This window comes from Hyperolius riggenbachi, chromosome 1 (genome assembly GCF_040937935.1).
Source record: "Hyperolius riggenbachi isolate aHypRig1 chromosome 1, aHypRig1.pri, whole genome shotgun sequence".
In the NCBI taxonomy this organism is placed as follows: Eukaryota; Metazoa; Chordata; class Amphibia; order Anura; family Hyperoliidae; genus Hyperolius; species Hyperolius riggenbachi.
In genome coordinates, this window is record NC_090646.1 from 121,012,142 (window position 1) to 121,033,809 (window position 21,668).

The 21,668-nt window shown below is 46.4% G+C and overlaps 1 protein-coding gene across 2 annotated transcripts in view; it reads left to right on the forward strand.

The window, feature by feature from the left end:
* Positions 1-16,654, forward strand: part of LOC137564711 (toll-like receptor 1) — a 41,059-nt gene extending 24,405 nt beyond the window's left edge. Inside the window, exons 2-5 of one of the 2 annotated variants that reach the window (XM_068278454.1) lie at positions 876-1,112; positions 4,280-4,420; positions 8,007-8,118; positions 12,983-16,654. In XM_068278454.1, the coding sequence (XP_068134555.1) occupies positions 13,001-15,403 (2,403 nt within the window). In that variant the 5' untranslated portion in view covers positions 876-1,112; positions 4,280-4,420; positions 8,007-8,118; positions 12,983-13,000 and the 3' untranslated portion in view covers positions 15,404-16,654. The remainder of the gene's footprint in view (positions 1-875; positions 1,113-4,279; positions 4,421-8,006; positions 8,119-12,982) is intronic. The other variant, XM_068278453.1, reaches the window with a different exon arrangement.
* The last annotated feature ends 5,014 nt before the right edge of the window (positions 16,655-21,668 follow it).

A 21,668-nucleotide genomic window follows, 5' to 3' on the forward strand; every position in this document is an offset into this window, starting at 1 on the left:
ATCCATCTAACTCCAAATTCGCATTTGAATTTGAATGCAAAACACAATTTTTTAATGCACATTTTCTGCATTCCTATTGACTTGCATTGAAACCTGAATTGCACATTGCACTCAAAAATAAGCAGAGCTGCCGACCAAATTTAAAACGCAAAAAAAAAAAATCGTATCGGCAAAGTTGCATATGAATGCAAATGAAATGCAACTCCATTGAACTACATTTGATGTGCGGCAATCTTGATTTTGGGAATTCGCAAATCGCACACAATTTTTGACACATCTGAACCCCGCCTTTGTGAATATACTGCACGGCAATTGCACAATTTCACTTTACAAATGAGGTTGCAAACAGGGAAGTAAATTGTGTTGCGTGTAGTAAATTATTAACATGCTGTAGCTTTGGGAAAAGTTGACTTGTAGGATGATGACGTTTATAAGGCTCCTTCACAATAGAATCAAACAAGACCTTAGATCTTCTAGAAAGATAAGAGGCATATGTAAATACTAAATCATTATTTGTATTCTCAGACCAGAGGTATAAGACAAGACGCAGAACATTTATATCGTGCCTTTCTCCTGGTGGACTCAAAGCATCAGAGCTGCAGCCACTAGAACGCTCTATAGGCAGTAGCAGTGTTAGGGAGTTTTGCCTAGGTTGTCCTACTGGATAGGTGTTGACTTCTGAACAGGAAGAGCCCAGGTCTCCTGTGTCAGAGGCAGAGCCCTTAACCAGTACACTGTCCAGCCACTGCTGTTCTTTCTGTTATTTAACTCTCTAATTTGATCCTTTCTTTTTTTGTTTTGTGTTGGGTTTTTTTTGTTTTTTTTGTTTTGTTTTGTTTATTTACTTTTTGTTTTGTTTTTTACTTTTGCACTAGTGGGATTGTATGGAAGCCACATCTGTGGACCCTCCATGGAATTTCTGGAATTAGTGTACTTGGACTCTGTTACGCTCTGAATTCTTGTCCAGATCAGCTGAACTCTGCAGATGCTTTTCAGAAGGGTAATGACAGTATAAAGTGCATCTCTCTGTCTGTTGTACAAAAACTTAAAGGAGGGAAATAGGAGCAAGACTGAGGATTACGTCCAAAAATTGTCACTAAGCCTACAGCATGGTAAGTAATTTAAATGTATCCTATAGTTATAGTTATAATAAAGCTGCCAATTGCAATCCCTTTGTAAACATGCCAGTTGTCTGTCTGCTTGCTAACCTTATGGGTTCAGTACTTTAGTTTATATCACATAGAACATACCTCCCAACCTCTGGAGTCAGGAAAAAGATAAGATATACCCCCTGCCACACCCAAATTTTACATGTGCCTCACCCTCTCTCTCCCATATACAGTTCCTTGGTCTCGAGTGGCCCCCCTTCCTCCTTTATACAGTTATCTGTTGTCTAGTGGCCCCCTCTCTAACCCTATACAGTTCTCTGTTGTCCCCAATTCGCTTCTCTGGTAGTCTAGTCCACCCACCCCCAATGGTTTCCCTTGTCATCTAGTTCCCCTCGTCCCAAATGGCTTCCCTGGTAGTCTAGTGCCCCCCCCCCAATTGACAATAGATTCCCAGACTTTCCAGTATTGCCCCCTCCCTATTCTCAATGGCTTTCCTGGTAGTCTAGTGTCCCCCTCATTCCCAATGGCTTTCCTGGTAGTTTAGAGCCCCAATATTCCTTCCCTGGTGGTCTAGTGCCCTCTTCACCATCCCTAATGGCCCCCAGGTGATCTAGTGTTGTGCTTGCTTCCCTATATAGCTCCCCTAGTTGTTATACTCACCACGGTGGTCTCCTCTGTCGTTCCCGTGCGCGTGTCTTTAGGCGCGCGCGAGCGGGTGCGCTGAGCTTTATAGTCCATTCTGGGTCTTTACGGAGTATGGCGTTACGCTGTACACGCACACACGTTAACTGTTATGCGCGCATGCACAAATCATTGCGCGCATAGAGAGTTGCGCACTGTGCATGCACAGGCGTTAATTCCGGCGCCAAGTTCAATCTGCCACAGTATATAAACAGCACTGCCCTATATTGCAGTGCTGTTCGTTCTGACAGTTTGTGGCATTTGTACTAGTGTTCCTGGTGTATTATCCGTTTGATTCCTGTTGTGACCCCGGCTTGTGACCTCTATTATCCTCTGATCTCCGCCTGTCCTGACCTTGGCTTGTGACCTTGATTATTCTCTGATTGCCGCCTGCCTCGACCTCTGGCCTGTTACTGGAATACCTCTCATACCTACTCCGCTAAGCAGCGTCCCCTGTTCTCTAAACCACTGTGGGATCATTTTCAGCGCAACCTGGTGGGCACTAGGCAGCGAAGTCCGGCATCCCCACTAGGGGGGTGTTCCAGCATTCCCACTAGGGGGGTGTTGGTGAAGACCCGTGGTCATTTAGACTCTGTGCTGAGGTGGATCTATATCAGTGGTGCGGTCAACAGTTCCCGTATCATAACACTAGTGGTCTAGTGTTCCCCTTAACCCATATGCCTTACCTGGTAGTAAAATGTCTTCCTAATGGCCTCCCTACCCCATCCACAATGACTTCCCAGGTAGTCCATTGCTTTCATGTGTCCCCTATATGCAACCCCCCCCCCCCCTCCCATCCCCCCTGCCCTTGTGTCCTAGGCTTCCTCCTTCTCCTAGACCAGCCAATTAGCCTTTGGGGAGTCAGGCCTGACTTCATTCCTCTCTCCCTCTTTATGGGCCCCCGTCTTGCATCCCCTATATAGAAAGTAGATACTCTGAGTCATTGAAAATATTAAAAAAAAACGGGCTCAACACAACCCAATTTAATAATGACACTGTCCAAATTCTTCAATAATATCCACTAAACTGCATTAACCAGAATAGTGTGCATAAAGTCTTACAGTAATACCACGTACAAAAGTTAATACAGTTTAAGACGCAATGATAATATCGTGCGTACTTGTCAGCCTCAAACACACCTGATTGACACATACAAATTAAGTTACCGTTCATGTGTTACTTATAAGCATCATGTATTACTGCAGGTTAGTAACGAAAGCGAACTACGGTAGGTTCCCACTGTTATGTTTTATGCATTTAAATACTGTGCGTAACACGCAACATGTCTACAGCTTATGCGTTACACTTACACTACACCACAGTTTAGTATATATACCCTGTATTGTCTCATTCCTGTTAGTGGAGATATACTGTAACCAATAAACAGAATATATTCTGGTTTAAAGCAAGATCCTAATTTTCTTGAACACGGTCAAAGTAATCTTAGGCTTATGGTGACCCAGAACCGCTGTCTGAGTGTCCTGATTTTTAAGTAAACCTTTGAGATAGAAAAGTGCCACTGAGAGGGACTCACCTTGGGAGGGGGAAGCCTTCTCTGCAATCTCGTTCCATTCCTGGGACTCCCTGCGCATGCGCGATCGCTCCAACTAGCTCGGGCTCTGGCGGAAATAGCCAAGCCTGATCAGGTCTGTACTGATGCACAGGTGCAGACGGCTGGTGCCTGCGCTGAAGCATGAAACTGATCCAGCCCAGCTACTGTATTTCTGAAGAAAGCTGAGCGGGATGGAGCTAGCGTGTATGCGCAAGGCGTCATGAAGAGCCAACAAGCAGACTTTTGGGTGTAACTGTGAAGGAGGACAGTGGAAGCCTCTTTAGGATCCAGAGGCTCCCTGTCCCAAAGTATGTACCCCCTAGGGAGACTTTTTTTTGCTACAGGTACACTTTAAAGCAGCCAATATAATATGTCAGCAACACAACATTTGTATTCCTATATTGTGTTGTGAATTCATTTCTAGTTCTTGGACATCCAGTCCATAGTGACTAGAGCAGGGCCGGATTTACCATATGGCACTGTAGACATGTGCCTACAGGCGCCTGATGATGGAAAGGCGGCTCACTCTCCTCCCCTAGTGCCTCCTTCCTTATGCAGGGTCTCGAGCTGATCCAAAATGAGGTTACTCACCCAGCTCTCGGCATTCCACCGATGAGATCTCCCTTCAGTAGAGGCACCACTGGCTACTTAATACGGAGGGTATCTGTGACTACCTAATGCTAAGGGACAGCTGTAGCTACCTATGATGGGTAAGGGAAGTAGAGGAGAAGTGACAGCTGGGACAGCCAGCATACTTGTGCTGCGCTTCAGTTGGGGTTTGTAGATTCAAGGAGAGCGAAGTCTAGGGTGCCAGGACATCTGTGCCTATCGACTCCTATGATGTAAATGATGTAAATCCGGCCCTGGGCTAAAGTTACTATAACAGCCAGCACAGGGAAATGATGTCAGCTGATTTTCCTGTCTTTCTTGTTTTTAGCAGAAGGAAACAGTACAGTATGTTGCAACACCAGAGCTACAAAAGGTTTAAAGCAGTCCAGCGTCCAAAAAGCTGTCTTGGAAAAAAAACACAGAGAACCCGAAATACAGGAAGCAAGGATACAGAAGACTTCAGGAATAGGTACGGTACATTATTTCATCTAATATTCATACAGAGTGCAGGGTTGTTGGTGGGTTTTTTTTCTGTCTTTCTTGCTTGAGTTCTCCTTTTTTTGCAGAGAAGCTGCTGACTGCTAAAAAGACATGCAGGGAAGGGAAGTAATAAAGGGAATTATTACGTCACATTAAGGAAAATGTTAGTGTTTGAATAAAGAATCATACTCCAACAAAGCAAGAATGCTGCGTGTAATAAAAGTACTATTCAAAACACTGCGCTGATATATAGCATACAATGGGTGTGGAAAATGGTGGTGCGCTTCTTTACAAAAAATAAAAACAGCATAAGGCCTCTTGCACACTGCAAGCGATTCCGATTCCGCTTTTTAATCGTTTTTTACCTCCGATTCCGATTTTTAATCTTTACTGCATGCTACGTTTTTTGATCCATTTTTCTGTTGAATGTATTCAGGGAAAATCGGAATTGAAAATCGGAATCAGAATCGGAAAACGGATTTGCAGTGTGCAGGGAGCCTAAAGCATATATAAGATAGCGCTACAATTCCAAGTATAAGTCCACAAGCAGCAAATTTTGACAATAACAATCCTAGTTGGATAGCTGCAGTCCTAAATTCCTTTCCAAGCCAGGAGACATGCCTGACAGGATAGGATTCCTCAATAGATGAAAGCCTCCACCACACCCTCAGGTTAGGACACTCACCTTTAGGGTGGGTCTCACAACGCCTCTGGGATGTCTACCTAGGCAATCCCCAGCCTGTCACGATCCTCCTGTATGCTCTTATGCGGCTTGGAAAGAATATTCACCGCAAACATAAAATACACATGCTTCCTTAGAGTATTAAATAAAAATACACGAAGCAGGTCTTTTTGGCGCTCTCTGGCTGCCATGCAGCGCCGGGTATGGGCGCCGCTATAACAATAATGCTATAGCTCCACAGCCACATTCGTGTAATTCGTATGTCAGCAATAGCCAGACCCACACATTACACCACCAGGGGGGGAAACTCGGCTTCTCCCCCCGCCCAGCTGACCAACGCCAGGACAATACGTACGCAAGGTAGTCCCTAAGCCAGGCTTTCTCAACCAGGGTTCCTTGAGTACTCTGCAGGGGTTCCTTGGCATTTTCTCCCAAAGAGGAGGAAGTAAATAGCACATAATATTAGGGGATTCTGTAAAAAGAAGCACTAAATTGGGGGTCACCGTCAGAATAATTATGAACAAATTAATAAAATGCACTAGAATAAGGAGATAATATGATAATGAGGGGCATTGTAATAAGTGGTAGTGAAATAAACAGACACACCTACTTTTAAAGTCCATGCCAACTGCAAAATAAATGCAGGGGTTCCTTGAGAGCCCCAAAAATATTTTCAGGGTTCCTTGAGATCCAACAATTATTTGCAGGGTTTCTCTGGGTTAAAAAGGTTGAGAAAGGCTGCCCTTAGGCCCGGTTCACACTTGCGGTTGTTTGCCAAACGGACCGGATGACCTGACCGGATCCGGATCGGAACCGTACGGTTCTGATCCGGATCCGATCCGGATCCGGTCAGGTTGCATCAGGTGTCCATCAGGATGCGATCCGGATCCATTTGGCAAAAAAACGTTAAAAACAAAAAAAAAGTTGGGGGTCTGGGAGGTCAGCAGAAGGGGGACCTGTGGAATCAGGCCCTCTGCTGTTTAGCACTCACCTCCACCTGCGACATGCTGCCAACATCTCCGGATCCGGATCCAGCTGTGCTGCTCCACTCCAAAATGCTTGCCCATGTGTCCCCATCCAATATCGCCGCAACAATCCCCATAGGAAGTGGGGTAGAACATCCGGATTTCTCAGCCTGTGTGTTGTGCGCTCTCCGGTTCCCATTGGTTTGTATTGGCCGGATGGTGCACTCCGGCTCCGCCCCGGATACGGCTGCCGGAGGAGCCGGATGAAAAAATAGCGCATGTTGGAACGGAGGCCGGAGTCCGGATCCGGCCCGGATCCGGTCCGGCTCCGGTTCGGCAGAACGGACGCATGTGAACGGACGCATAGGCTTTCATTGCTATGCCGTGCGTCCGTTCCGTCCGTTCTGCAAGCGGTGCGGCTCCGGCACGGCGATTCCGGAGGGCCACCGCAAGTGTGAACCGGGCCTAAGCTGAAGCAGAGCTAATGTTTTCTAAATAAAGAGCACTGCAGCTATTCCTCCCTTCATTTAGGCCTAGATTTCAAGGAGGATGTTTGTAAAACAAATGCAATGAGACTATAGCATGCATGGGTTTATATAGGTGATTTTCAAGTCTTTGCAAACATTGTAAACCAGGCGTTTAAACACCTGAATACGCTATAGATACATTGTGCATGCTTTTTCCATGAGTTTATAGATACTTTAATGGCCTCAAACACAGCACACTGCATTTAGTTACATAATAAAAAAAAGTAATAATTTCAACCAACAGTTAGCAATCCCTCATTTATTTGTTTTGAGAGCATGTTAGCGATCCTTCATTTATAGACTTTGTGTGAGCATGTGCCCTATCCCCCCCCCCTCCCCGATTTTAAATGACCGCAAGTATTGATGCCCCCAGTATAGGTAGCCAGGTATAGGTGCCATCAGTATAGGCAGACAGGTGTAGATGGCCCCAGTATAGGTAGACAACTATAGGTGCGCCCAGTCTAGGTTAGCTAGGTATAGATGCCCCAGTATAGGTAGCGAGGTATAGGTGCCCAAGTATAGGTAGCCAAGCCCAAGTATAGGAGCCACCAGTATAGGTAGCCAGGTATAGGAACCCCCAGTATAGATAACCAAGTATAGGTGGCCCCAGTATTGATAACTAGGTATAGGTGCCTCCAGTATAGATAACCAGGTATAGGTGCCTCCAGTATAGATAACCAGGTATAGGTGCCTCCAGTATAGATAACCAGGTATAGGTGCCTCCAGTACAGGTAGCCAGGTATAGGTGCCTCCAGTATAGGTAGCCAGGTATAGGTGGCCCCAGTATAGATAGCCAGGTATAGTTGCCCCCAGTATAGGTTAGCTATGTAGGTACCCCAGTATAGGTAGCCAGGCTGTACCCCCTCCCCTGGCAGCTACTCCTGTACCCCCTGGAGTCGGGCGGCCCCCTCCTCCACCACAGTTCCTGGGTCCCCCTCACTGCATCCCCGTGCGGGATGCAACAGTGACCTCAGTTGTGACCCACAGACACTGAGATAGGAAAACGGTTCCCCTGTATATGCGCCGCTACTAGGAGAGCCGCTCTCCGGTCTCACTGCCTGCGGGTCACACCTGAGGTCTCTGCTGCATACCCCGCCGGGCATGCAGAGAGGAGGATTTGGGGACCAGGAGGTAAAGAAGCAGTGGTCAGGGAGGAAGTGGGGTGGGATAACACCCCTTGGAAGATGCCTCCTGACGCACACGGTTCAGGTGGCACCATACTAGGTTCGCACCTGGGTGCCCCCCTAGTATCAGGCAGCCAGAGGTGCTCCCTAGAATTAGGCAGCCAGAGGTGCTCCCTAGAATTAGGCAGCCAGAGCACTGTTTTAAAGTTATAGGTTATTGGTTTAATTTACATTGTGAATTTTTGATATTGCTAAAATACATTTTTTTTCTGTACAGATAAATTTTCCAGAGATTTAAAATACACATAAGAGAAAGGGAGGGGGAAAGTGAAGAGAAGCAGAAATGATACCATGCTGATGCAATGTGAGCTTATTGCTAGTGGTAAGTGGTAAGTAGAGGTCTCAGATGGCTAACCTCAGGAGCTAAGACATTGATGTGCGCACTGTATACTCCGTTACTTTATACTTCACCAACCTCAGCGCTTTTCCTTAAACAATTGCAAATGTACAAACTGTGCTTTTTAAATATTATTTCAAACAAATATATTTACAAAGAAAATAAGTAATGTACAATGCATCAATGATGTTATATTTACAAAGCTTGCCAGGCTTTCCAGCATCAAAACTCAACACCAGTAGCATGCCTAACATTATGTATATAGCCTAGTACAGGCATGGGCAAACTCGGCCCTCCAGCTGTTACGGAACTACAAGTCCCACAATGCATTTGCCTTTATGAGTCATGACTGTGGCTGTCAGACTCCTGCAATGCATTGTGGGACTTGTAGTTCCTTAACAGCTGGAGGGCCAAGTTTGCCCATGCCTGGCCTAGTACGTCTAACAGGTTTGATTGGCTTAAAGTGGACCTGATCTCTTGCACAGGGGCAGGCCCGGATTTACAGGAGCCTATAGGCACAGATGTCCTGGCACCTTAGACTTCCCCCTCTATGAACCTACAAACACCTGCCGCACCGCAAGGGTGCTCCCTGGCCCAGCTGTCACTTTTAACTTACTTCCCCTGCCCGTCATAGGTAGCTACAGGTGCCCTTTAGTATTAGGTAGCCAGAAGTACCCTCAGTATTAAGTTGCATAGGAAAAGAGGGATGGAGGAACTTGAGGAGCAGAGTGAGCCGCCTTTCTATTATGTGGGATGTGGGAGGAAACCAGAGTGCCCGGAGGAAACCCACGCAGACATGGGAGAACATACAAACTCCTTGCAGATAGTTGCAAGAGAGTTTAGCTTGTCTAATTCCCCCTCATCTGTGACTAAGCACAAGTTGTAATTTGATCTCTCAGCTGTGTCAGCTGGCTGCCTCCGCAGAGCAGCTAATTTAAAAGCACAAGTTGTTAACAATATGTCTGCTTCCATTAAAGCAGGAAGTAGACCACACTGCAGATTTATTGCAGGATTTATTTCACCAATGTTCTTCTTTAACAGTTATTATGTTGTTGCTTATCTTCTAGAGCAGAGAGGAAGTTCTGAGTTCAGGTCTGCCTTAAGTCTTGTACACTCATTAGATATGTTACAGCTTTTTCATTGGTGGGAGGGGGTGGTGCTGCGTCCAAAAGAACCCTGATTGGAGGGAGAGGGAGGGACTGACAGAGGTGGCAGCTTGAAACTTCCCCTGCCTCAGCCGCTCAGGAATAGACTGTCTATACCGTGGTGCGCACATACGCATTAAGGATCATGGTAACAGGCACGACCCCTACCAACCCAGCGGTGGGGAGGGTTTCGGGGTGGCTTACAAAATGTCAGTTGGGGCTTGAGCCCGGGTAAGCCCCAGTGTAGCGCCGCCCCTGATGGTGATGCTGATAATGGCATTTTGGTACTGAAGTTATTTAGTGTTTTGAAAATGTCCAAAAACTTTAAATAACCTTAGTAAGAAGATGTTATTAGCGGCATCAGTGATACATTACCTGGTCCCGGCGATCCCGTCTCCTCTCCACTTCCACTTTAGTTTGCAAGAGTCCTGCAGCCAGTCAATCACCATGCGGAGACTGAAGCCGCATGGTGATCAGCTGGCTGCCGGACTCATTCAAACTAAAGGGGCCCATACACCTAACGATTTTCCCGCCGATATACAGCAGATTCGATCACTGTGACCAAATCTGCTGTGAAATCGTTGCGCAAACGCTGACGGAACGATCGATTTCTGTCCGAAATCGATCGTTCCCGTCGATCCGTCCGTGCGGAAGATTTTGCTCAATCGCCGGCAGGTCGGTAGTGCATTCATAGCGGCGTTCGAATGTCCGACAACCGACGCTAGCGGCAATACATTACCTGATCCGGCCGGCGCGTATCCCCGCTGTCACCGCTGCTCCTTCTCCGCTGGGTTCCGGCAGGAACCTTCACTTCCTCCTATCCAGACAAGAAGTTTAAACAGTAGAGCGCCCTCTACTGTTAAATTTCCCCGGACGTGAAGTGAAGCTGGAGCCGAGCGCGGAGAAGAAGACAGCGGAGACCTGGGGACTCGCGCCGGCCGGATCAAGTAATGTATGCAGGGGGGGCGGCGGCAGCTTCACAGATGGTGAATTGGTTTCAGGCTGAAATCGATTCACAATCTGTTTGCAGTAAAGGCAGCCTTACGATCCCTCTCTGATCAGATTCGATCTGTTGGTCGATCTGATGGCAAATCGACCAGTGTATGGCCACCTTAAGTAGTAAGTGGACGATGCGATGGCCCCGAAGCAGGTAATGTATTCAAATCCCCTGCCTACTCTCACACTGAACCCTCCCTCTACCTGTGCCTCAACCTGACCGCTCCAGCCCCGCTGCCTAAGCCAGGACCAGCTGCCTAACCCAGGACCAGCTGCTTAATCCAGGACCCGCTGTTTAACCCAGGACCCGCTGCTTAACCCAGGACCCGCTGCCTAACCCAGGAGCCACTGTCTAACCCAGGGCCCGCTGCCTAACCCAGGACCAGCTGCCTAACCCAGGACCCGCTGCTTAACCCAGGACCCACTGCTTAACCCAGGACCCACTGCTTAACCCAGGACCAGCTGCCTAACCCAGGACCAGCTGCTTAACCCAGGACCAGCTGCCTAACCCAGGACCAGCTGCCTAACCCAGAACCAGCTGCTTAACCCAGGACCCACTGCTTAACCCAGGACCAGCTGCCTAACCCAGGACCAGCTGCCTAACCCAGGACCAGCTGCTTAACCCAGGACCCGCTGCTTAACCCAGGACCAGCTGCCTAACCCAGGACCAGCTGCCTAACCCAGGACCAGCTGCTTAACCCAGGACCCACTGCTTAACCCAGGACCCACTGCTTAACCCAGGACCAGCTGCCTAACCCAGGACCAGCTGCCTAACCCAGGACCAGCTGCCTAACCCAGGACCAGCTGCTTAACCCAGGACCCACTGCTTAACCCAGGACCCGCTGCTTAACCCAGGACCCACTGCTTAACCCAGGACCCACTGCTTAACCCAGGACCAGCTGCCTAACCCAGGACCAGCTGCCTAACCCAGGACCAGCTGCCTAACCCAGGACCAGCTGCTTAACCCAGAACCCGCTGCTTAACCCAGGACCCGCTGCCTAACCCAGGAGCCGCTGCTTAACCCAGGACCCGCTGCCTAACCCAGGACCAGCTGCCTAACCCAGGACCAGCTGCTTAACCCAGGACCCACTGCTTAACCCAGGACCCGCTGCCTTACCCAGGAGCCGCTGTCTAACCCAGGACCCGCTGCCTAACCCAGGACCCGCTGCCTAACCGCTCCAGCCACCCCGCTGCCTAATGACAAAATCCCCCCCCCCCCCCCCCCCCGCTGCCGGAGGCAGCAATGGTACAAGCCATGATAAGTGGCTAGGAGATTAAATTATGGCGCCCGATAAGTAGCGGGCACTAGACGACTGATATTTATCAAGCACCATAATTTAACCTTCTTGCCGCTAATCTGGGCTTGTACTATTGACGTCTACGGTGGCACCATTTTTATAGGCGCGTGTCCTTCGCCATTTTTATCTGATCCCGTAGGGAAGTGTTTGTAAACACTGGGAAGCGGAGAGAGGAAGGGGATGGGGCATCTCTTCAGGAGATAAAAAGCAGGCAACACAGGTCTGGTTTTATCATGTTTATGATATATGCTCACAGTATCGGACTGGGAGGTGGGAAAGCTGAGGAAATCCACTTGCTTGCCAAGCAGCAGTAATCATGTGTTGCTGTTCATAGTCAGGGCTGTTTCTGGCCATTTTGGTGACCCAGGCAATGCACCTTTTGTTTCACTACCCCAATCTTGCAAACAGAAAGATAATAAGCTACATCAATTAGTTTAGCAGGCGCCAATAAGAAATTGATGGTTTACATAGAAATAATGTTGTTTCCCAAAATAAGTTTGTAAAGGATACACAAATTATTACCAGGCCCTACACATCGCACTGGCCCAAACTCACTGAACTCACATAACAAACCCTTCCAATAACAGTTTTAAAGGGTTTGTATCCACTTCATAAACATGATACAGTCTGGGTCTTTACAGCTGAGATATTGTCCTGCAAATCCAATCAGAGTTACAACAATCGACACAGCAGTGCCCATTTAGGTGTTAAAATTACCATCCATCCCTTTCTCAATGGAACCAGCAGTTGGTTATAAAAATTCCATAAAACACAAATTCCATATTGTAGTGTGCTAAAACTAGCTCTGTGGTGCCCCCTCCCACAGTTGGCACTCCAGCAGCTGCCAGGTATGCCTATGCATACATTTGAAATCGGCGCCGGGAGATTTATCAGTATATGGCTGATCCTGCTTCTGCACAAGTCCCGGCCGTGTTAATTACTATTCCCCCTCCAGGCCGCCATGGATAGTGGGGAATGATATAATTCCGCTTCCAGCGATTGCTGGAGGCCGAATTATTGTGTTGTAAAAGCAACTTCGGCTCCGTCTTCTGACGGTGCCGACGTTACTCACTGAGCGCCGCTATACATGTAATTCCTATTATAGTCTATGGTGGCACCAGCTGCGGCCAAATCTAGCAGCGCTGAAAAGCACTGCTCTGATGCCTATGCCTAAAAATGGCCCTGTTCACAGTGAAGACTTGCTACAGGTTTCTATAGGGAATGACAATACATGGTTTCTGCTGCTTGGCCAGCAGGTGTATTTCCTCCTCAGCTTTTTCACCTCCCAGTCCGACACTGTATGCTTAACTGGTATTATTCACTCTGAAAAATATATATATAGATTTACAGTATATATATATACATATATATATTACATGGGTTCACTAAGTAAGCATTCATTTTTGTCCCTTCATAGATTCCACCTTTGGGAACAATGGACACAGACCGATGTAACATATTCTGCTGTTCCTGGCTTCTTACGTTTATGTTCCTGCCCGGCTACACTGCTCTGCTTTGCACCAGGTCTCAGAGACAGACGAACAATGATCCCTCACTGCTCACGCAGCTGGATTTATCAAAGTGTAACATTAGTAGACTTCAAGTAAGTGATTTCAAATTGTACCCCAATTTGAGAATTCTGGATCTCTCTAATAACCATCTAGAAGCTCTAGACTTTGCAGTGTTCCAGTTCAACGCCGTTCTTGAACACCTGGACATCTCACTCAACAGACTCCATACTCTGGACTGTAGTTCACTGCAATTTATAAAAGGCATCAAATATCTGAATATGTCCTATAATCATTTTGAGACAGTGGATCTTTGCCAGGAATTTGGCATGCTGAGAGCATTGGAACACATCGGACTAAGTACTAAAGAGATAGCTAAAGATGATTTTATGAATATTACACATTTGGAGCTTAAGAGTGTATATCTAGGACTTGAAGACCTTTGGAAATATTATAACGGTAGTCTGCAGTTACTGAAAACTGAAAAGTTACATATAACTGCTCCTCAGAATCTCTTGTCCTCATGGTTGTTTTATGATGCCTTTACTGTAGCCACTGTGCTGGAAATCTCCCAGATCAGATATCCTGCAAGTCCTTTTTTATACCTTGACAACAACTCAAGAGTATCGACCCTTATATTCAGTGATATTAAGGTACATTTTCATATCATTAGTAGATATCTAGAGACTGTGTGGCATTCCAGCGTTAAATATGTCTCCATTAACAGGGTAACCATCATAGAAGAGTTTAACTATCTACCCATTAATGTCTCAAAAGGCTCAATAGAATCTTTACAAATTGAAAACGTTATTCCACAGGTGTTTGTATTTTACGAGCATCCCTTGAACTTATTTTCAAAGATGCTTCTTAAGAATTTAACTCTGTCCAATGCAGAAATTACTTACTTCATTTGTCCTCCATACCCAAGCATTTTCCAATTTCTGACCTTGACTAATAACGGAATCACTGATGGAGTTTTTCAGCAGTGTGATACCCTACATGATCTTCAGTATCTTAACTTACACAACAACAGACTAGAGAAGTTGCTTTATGTGTGTTCAATGACTTCAAGGATGGATTCTTTAAAGCATTTAGATGTAAGTGACAATTTTTTGTCCTATGATCAAGACACATGCTGTGTTTGGTCAGAGAATTTGGTCTTCTTAAACTTGTCAAACAACAAACTAATGGATTCCGTATTTAAGTGTCTGCCAACAAGTCTGGAGGTTTTGGATCTCTCTCGAAATAACTTGCAAAGTGTGTCCAAGGACATTAAAACGTTAAAATACTTGAGGGAACTGAATCTGGCATTAAATCAACTGAATAATCTACCAGACTGCAGTCAGATGGGTAAGAAGCTGGTAGTCCTAAATCTTGATAATAACATTATACTTTCTCCATCGGGTGAATTTTTCCAAAACTGCCAAAATATAAAGACAGTAAGTGTTCAAAACAATAAATTTGTGTGTAACTGTGAAATACGATCATTTGTAAGTTCAGTCCAGAAATTTCAAGGAAAACTTGAGGGATGGCCCACATCCTACAAGTGTGAGCTTCCAGAAGAAAACAGAGGAATAATCCTCGAGGAATTCCATCTGTCTGAGATATCATGCAATGTTTCCCTTTTAGTCGGCATTGTGGTCGGTTCCACTTTGATTCTGGTACTGCTGGTGTGTTTTACATGCAAATATTTTGATTTACCTTGGTATATTCGGATGATTTTCCAGTGGCTCAGAAAAAAATACAGAGCGAGGAACATTGATATGAGACAGATACAGAAAGGTAAACATTTTCATGCCTTTGTGTCCTACAGCCAACATGACGGTGATTGGGTTAGAGACTTTTTGATACCAAACCTTGAGAAAGAAGGTGGCTCAATAAGAGTCTGCCTCCACGAGAGAGACTTCATTCCTGGCAGAGCCATCATTGACAATATCATCCACTGCATAGAGAAAAGTTTCAAGTCTATCTTTGTTCTTTCTCCTAATTTTGTTCAAAGTGAATGGTGCCATTATGAACTGTATTTTGCACAGCATTCGTTGTTTGGCAAGAACTCTGAAAACTTAATACTAATTTTGTTGGAACCTATACCTCAGTATCTTATTCCCAATAAATACAGTAGACTGAAAGCCTTAATGAAGGAAAGGACTTACATGGAGTGGCCAAAGGAGAAAGGTAAACATGGCCTGTTTTGGGCTAACCTCAGAGGAGCAATTCAAATAAACCTTCCTATTGAGGAAGAAGAGTTGGTGCAAGCGGAGGAACCTGATAACCATGGAGAACTTGATGTTGACAGCCATTCAATTAGCTTACATGAAGCTAAACTGTGACAATGAACATGACTAAGGGCCGGTTCACACTGACGGCAGGCGGCGTTGGGGCGGCCAGGAAGTCGCGTCGTCCTGTGACGTCCCGTTCGGTGGCGGCGGTACAGAGATCGTCGCGATCGGCGTTTCTCGTCCCCGCAGGGGGACATGAAGCCGCGCCGGCTAGCCGTCCCTGGACGTTGCATGCGGCTTCTAGGGACGGCCGAAACGATGCGTTAAATCGGGATCAGAACGCCGCGTTTATGCAATCGACGGTAATCGACGGTAACCGCGCAATGCTAAACGCTCCTATTCACTTGAATGGGAGAGTTTAGCCGATGGGTCCCGAACGCTTGACGGTAGACGCCGCCAAGCGTCCGTGTGAACCGGCCCTTACAGGTAGCTACACACTTGTAGATTGCCACCCGATTTGGCAAAAAGGTTGATCCCTTTCTCATAAGAGAGGGATAAATTCCTTTCACACACTGTAATCTATTGAAAGTCCATCAAACTGCAGCGTTACACTGGTTAATCCAATGCAACTCTATGAGCCATCATGATCAAATCTGAATCGAATGGAACAGCAAAATCTATAAATGTGCGGCTAACTTAAAGTGAACCCAAAGTGAGAGTGATATGGAGGCTGCCATATTTATTTCCTTTTAAACAATACCAGTTTCCTGGCAGTCCTGCTGATATATTTGGCTGTAGTAATATGTGAATAACACCAGAAACAAGCATGCAGCTAATATTGTCAGATCTGACAATATTGTCAGAAACACCTGATCTGCTGCATGCTTGTTCAGGGTCTATAGCTAAAAGTATTAGAGGCAGAGTATCAGCAGGAGAGCCACGTACCTGTAACTGGTATTGCTTAAAAGGAAATAAATATGGCATCCTCCATATCACTCTCACTTCGGGTTCACTTTAAAGAACCTATGTACAAGTAACAAAAGGCTTGATGCAGAGGGGAAAACAGGAGGGAAAGAGGCTTCAGCCAATCAGGCTGCATTAGTTAAGTCTGCGGGGAAGTACAGAAGCATAAAAGGACAACCCAGCATGCCCTGCAACTTCCTTTTTGTGTACCAAATTTTGTGTGTACCAAATAAGAGTCAGGTAAACTGGGGAATGATAATTTATCAACAAGAAAAGTAATAGAGATTTTAACTTTTGGATTGCCTGTTTAGCATCCTTATTACTTGTTTACCAGATAAAAATAGTTTTTTAATTTTTTGCCTTACAGTTACTCTTTAAAGGACTTCCGAGGCCAAATGTTCCCCCCAAAAATTAAAAAAGTTAGATACCTGCATAACTTTGGTGGACACAGAGGACGCCGTCCGCGCCATCTGTGCCATTCCGCCGGGTCCCCGCCTCTCAATATCCCCTTGAATGGCTCTCGACCCCACGGCCCGATCCACGCTACAGGAAACATCCTGTTGCATGGATCGGGGAGTTGGCTCTAGTGCTGCGCAGCCGCAATAGCGGCAATGCGGAGTACGTAGCCGCGGCCAGCGCTGGCGGCCATCTTTATACAGGCAGCAGAGCCCGACCCTGGCTGTGGGGTCAGGAGCCATTCGAAGGGATATTGAGAGGTGGGGACCCGGCGGAACGGTATGGAGGGCGCGGACGGCGTCCTCTGTGTCCACCAAAGTTATGCAGGTATCTAACTTTTTTATTTTTGGGGGAACATTTGGCCACGGAAGTCCTTTAAAGAGGAGCTGTTATGTACAGGGTCTCAGAGAAAAAAAACACATATATCAGTAGCTAAATATTGGCTGTACTTACATTACATATGCATTTCACTGTCCACGTTTGGATTTCACAGAATTTTTATATAGTATTTGCAGAGATTGATGCTCCTGACAGCTCATGGCAGGTTCCATGTTTGACTGTCTTGTATGAAGCCAATTGTGATGTAATATCCTCCCTTACCCTGCTTCCTGATGATTCGACTCACAAAAAAGATCTGGATCAAAGATCCTAATGGCTCATGATCCGGAAAACACTACTGTGCAGTGAATATTAATTAGCCATGTGGCTCGGAACAATAGCGGACTCATGCAGTATACTCGGAACATGTGCCCTGTGAACAGCACATTGATTTTTCAGTGCTGTGAGCTGGGCTGCAAGATACAAGCTGCTGTAACATGAGCCTGTAACTTCTCACTGTGAAAGCAGCCTTAGGGCGGGATAGGGAAATGAAGGGGAGGACCAAGGCAGTGCAGTAGGGATAAGAAGCAGCCCCAGCATGCTTTGCAGTATCTGTTATGCGGCCTGCCGGCCTCCTTAGGAGCTTGGGAATAAAGAGGCTTGCTATTCAGCAAAAATCAAAGTAAAAGAGATTTTTAACTTCAGTATTGCCTTTTTGGCTTCCTTCTAAACTGTTTAACACAGGAGAATAGAGGTTTAAATTAGCTTTTGCAGCTTGACAGTTACTCTTTAAGTTGGACTTTGGGGGTGGTCAAGTTATTGGAACCTATTAGCGAGACCCATTGTACTTGAGTAGAGATGTAGGCGAACAGCTCGTGAGCTGCTTGCCACAAATAGCCGGCCTCTACTACTTCCAGGTCGCAATGTCCCGGAGTAGTACGCATGCCCTTCTTTGCACACGTCCTTTAGTACGACGCGCATCGCCTGGCCAGGGCATGCATACTAAAGGGCACATGCAGACACTGGCATGCGTACTACTCCAGGACATTGCGACCTGGAAGTAGTACACGGCCAGACTGCACATAGAGATTTGCTGGCGAGCTGTTCGCCAGCATCTCTATACTTGAGTAGCGCAACTGTTGGTGCAGGAATGAGCGCTAAGAATGGTAATGCCCTTTAGTAACATGTACTACTAGAGTACTGCGGGTCGCGTTAATAACCAGTGGTACATACTGCCGGAAGTAAAGGTAATATTGTTATGCGCTGTCTGTGCAGAGGAATATTACCGCAAGTCACCGCACCTGTCCCAAAGCGCGACAAGATAGCTGGTTCATAGCACTGTTCTTTACTGCTGCAGCTGCCTCCTATTTATAAAGCAACCATAAATGAGAGAAAGAAACAGTATTGATGCTTTCTTATCCCTGCCATGTTATCATTGCAGATGTGGTTGGCTAGCAGACTGCAGTCATTTATCAAGCATCACCTGCTTGAAGGTAAAAATATCAATGCATGTCAGTGGGGAAAGGTTTCAGATTGTTCTTTTCTTACAGGCTAAGTCAGTGCACATTACAACAACAACAACAACAAATAACATTTGTAAAGTGCTTTTCTCCCGTGGGACTCAAAGCGCATAAGCATGGCTCCGACCATCGTGGTACAGAGGAAGAATTTTATAAATCTGGAAATGCCAGGCTAAACAGGTGGCTTTTCAGTCTGGATTTGAATAGCTCCAGGGATGGTGCTGTCTTTACTGGATGTGGTAGGGAGTTCCAAAGAGTAGGGGCAGCATGACAGAAGGCTCTGTCTCCAGATTTTTTGAGGTGCACTCTGGGAGTGACCAAGTTTATAGAACTTGCTGATCTGAGGTTGTGAGAGGTGTGGTGCAGCTTCAGCAAGTCCTTCATGTACCCAGGGCCCAGATTGTGCAGGGATTTGAATGTCAGCAGTCCAATCTTGAAGAGTATTCTCCATTCTACTGGTAGCCAGTGCAGTGAGCGAAGGATCGGTGTAATGTGACAGTGGCGAGGCTGGTTTGTTAGCAATCTGGCAGCAGCATTCTGCACTAATTGCAGGCGACGCAGGTCTTTTTTGGGGAGGCCAGTATAAAGGGCATTGCAGTAGTCCAGCCGTGATGTGATGAAGGCGTGGACTAGGGTTTGAAGATCCTCTGGGGGAATCAGATGTTTAATCTTTGCAATGTTCTTCAGATGAAAGAAGGAAGATTTAACTACAGATGAAATTTGGTTTCTGAAACTCAATTCCCCATCGATTAGTACGCCAAGGCTGCGCACAAGGTTGGAGCTGTTTATGTCTGAATTCCCAATCCTGATTGGTGTTGCTTTAGGATAGAGCTGTTTTGATGGCGAGCACTGGCTTTGGACAAACAGGACCTCAGTTTTGTCAGCATTCAGTTTCAACCAGTTATCATTCATCCATGCCTGAAGCTCAGCTAAGCAAGAGTTTATTTTTGGGGTAGGGTCTGTTCCACTAGGTTTGAAGGACAGGTATAGCTGTGTGTCATCGGCGTAGCAGTGGTACGTCAGGCCATGTCGTTGGATAAGTGTACCGAGTGGCAACATGTAGATTGCAAACAGCAGAGGGGATAGGATTGATCCTTGTGGCACTCCGAATTGTAGAGGTGCAGGTTTGGACATTATAGGTCCTAGGGATACTCTCTGTGTTCTGTCAGTCAGGAATGATCTGAACCACTGGAGGACTGATCCACTGATGCCACAGTACTCCTGCAGTCTGTTAAGCAGGATTTCATGGTCAACTGTATCAAAAGCAGCTGAGAGATCCAACAGGATTAGGATGGAGCATTCCCCTCTGTCCCTTGCCATGAGCAGATCGTTGCAGACTTGGATGAGGGCTGTTTCACAGCTGTGGTGTTTCTTAAAGCCAGATTGTAGAGGGTCCAGGATGTTGTTTACTGACAGCCTGGTTTCAAGTTGCAGATAGACAGCCTTTTCAATAACTTTACCTAAGAAGGGGAGGTTGGAGACAGGTCTGTAGCTGCTCATAGCATCTGGATCCATGGAAGGTTTTTTAAGAAGGGGCTTGATGATTCCTTCTTTTAGAGAGGTAGGAAACCTCCCTGCTTTCAGAGAGCAATTTACTATTTTGTGAAATGCTGGACCTAGCAGGTCAGGGCATTTCAGCATATGTTTAGTTGGTCCAGGGTCCAGGTCGCAGGTTGTCTGGCGGAGACGACAGAGGATGTCTGAGATCTCTTCCTCACTAATACTTTTGAAATCAGTCCAGGGTGTTAGGTTGTTTTTGCAGCGAATTCCTTTAGTTGCATGAGTCTTGGGTGCTGTGGACTGAATGAGAGACCGAATAGAAGATACTTTGTCAGCAAAGTAGCAGGCAAATTTCTCACATAGCTCCTTTGAGGGAGTTATAGTGGGTTTTAGACAGGATGGATTACATAGTCTATCAACTGTGCGGAATAGTTGGGCTGGTCTGTTGGCGGCCTTTGCGATCTCCTGTGATAGGTAGGAGGATTTTTTCTTGGTGATCGCATTTTGGTAGCTCTACCGGTGAGAGACAAGGGTGTGTTTATCGTTTGAATCCTGAGATTTTCGCCACTTCCTTTCATTAGTACTGAGAAAATGCATTGCAGTCAATGCTTCTCTCCCATTGCATCGCCAAATTATCACACTGTGCACTATTAGCACATTTTTCATGAAAAGCCATTCTAATGTTTTAGAATAATTCTCCACTTCACATCACTAGTGAGTATTTGATTTCTGTCACTTTATGAATATGATGAAAATGGTAAGTTACATGAGATTAAAGGGAAGGTTCAGGGAGGGTGGGTAAAAAATCAAAATCAATTTCCACTTACCTGGGGCTTCCTCCAGCCCGTGGCAGGCAGGAGGTGCCCTCGGCGCCGCTCCGCAGGCTCCCGGTGGTCTCCGGTGGCGCGCCCGACCTGGCCAGGCCGGCTGCCAGGTCGGGCTTTTCTGCGCTCCAAGTCCTGGTACTTCTGCGTCCCACGCCGGCGCTCTGACGTCATCGGACGTCCTCCGGGCTCTACTGCGCATGCGCAGTAGTTCTGCGCATGCGCAATAGAGCCCGGAGGACGTCCGATGACGTCAGAGCGCCGGCGTGGGACGCAGAAGTACCAGGACTTGGAGCGCAGAAGAGCCCGACCTGGCAGCCGGCCTGGCCAGGTCGGGCGCGCCACCGGAGACCACCGGGAGCCTGCGGAGCGGCGGCGAGGGCACCTCCTGCCTGCCACGGGCTGGAGGAAGCCCCAGGTAAGTGGAAATTGATTTTGATTTTTTACCCACCCTCCCTGAACCTTCCCTTTAAGAGGGTCTCTCCTTTATAAAAGTGCATTTATCACCACTATATAAATAGGACCCTATGTTTAATAGTTACATGTTTTACAGTAGATCAAATGTCAAGAATGTTTACACTTACGTTTACATACCAAGAATGTTAATACTAGCGTTGCACACAAAAAATATGTTGAATAAAGCACAAATAGCACAAATTATTAGTAGTAGCTGTACAATAACTATTTCTACTATCTGACACTGTGATTTCTTCCACTTTGTTCATAAAGTGTGAGCGCTTTGAGTCCGAAAGAAGAAAAAGCGCTATACAAATGTTCGGATTATTATTATTATTT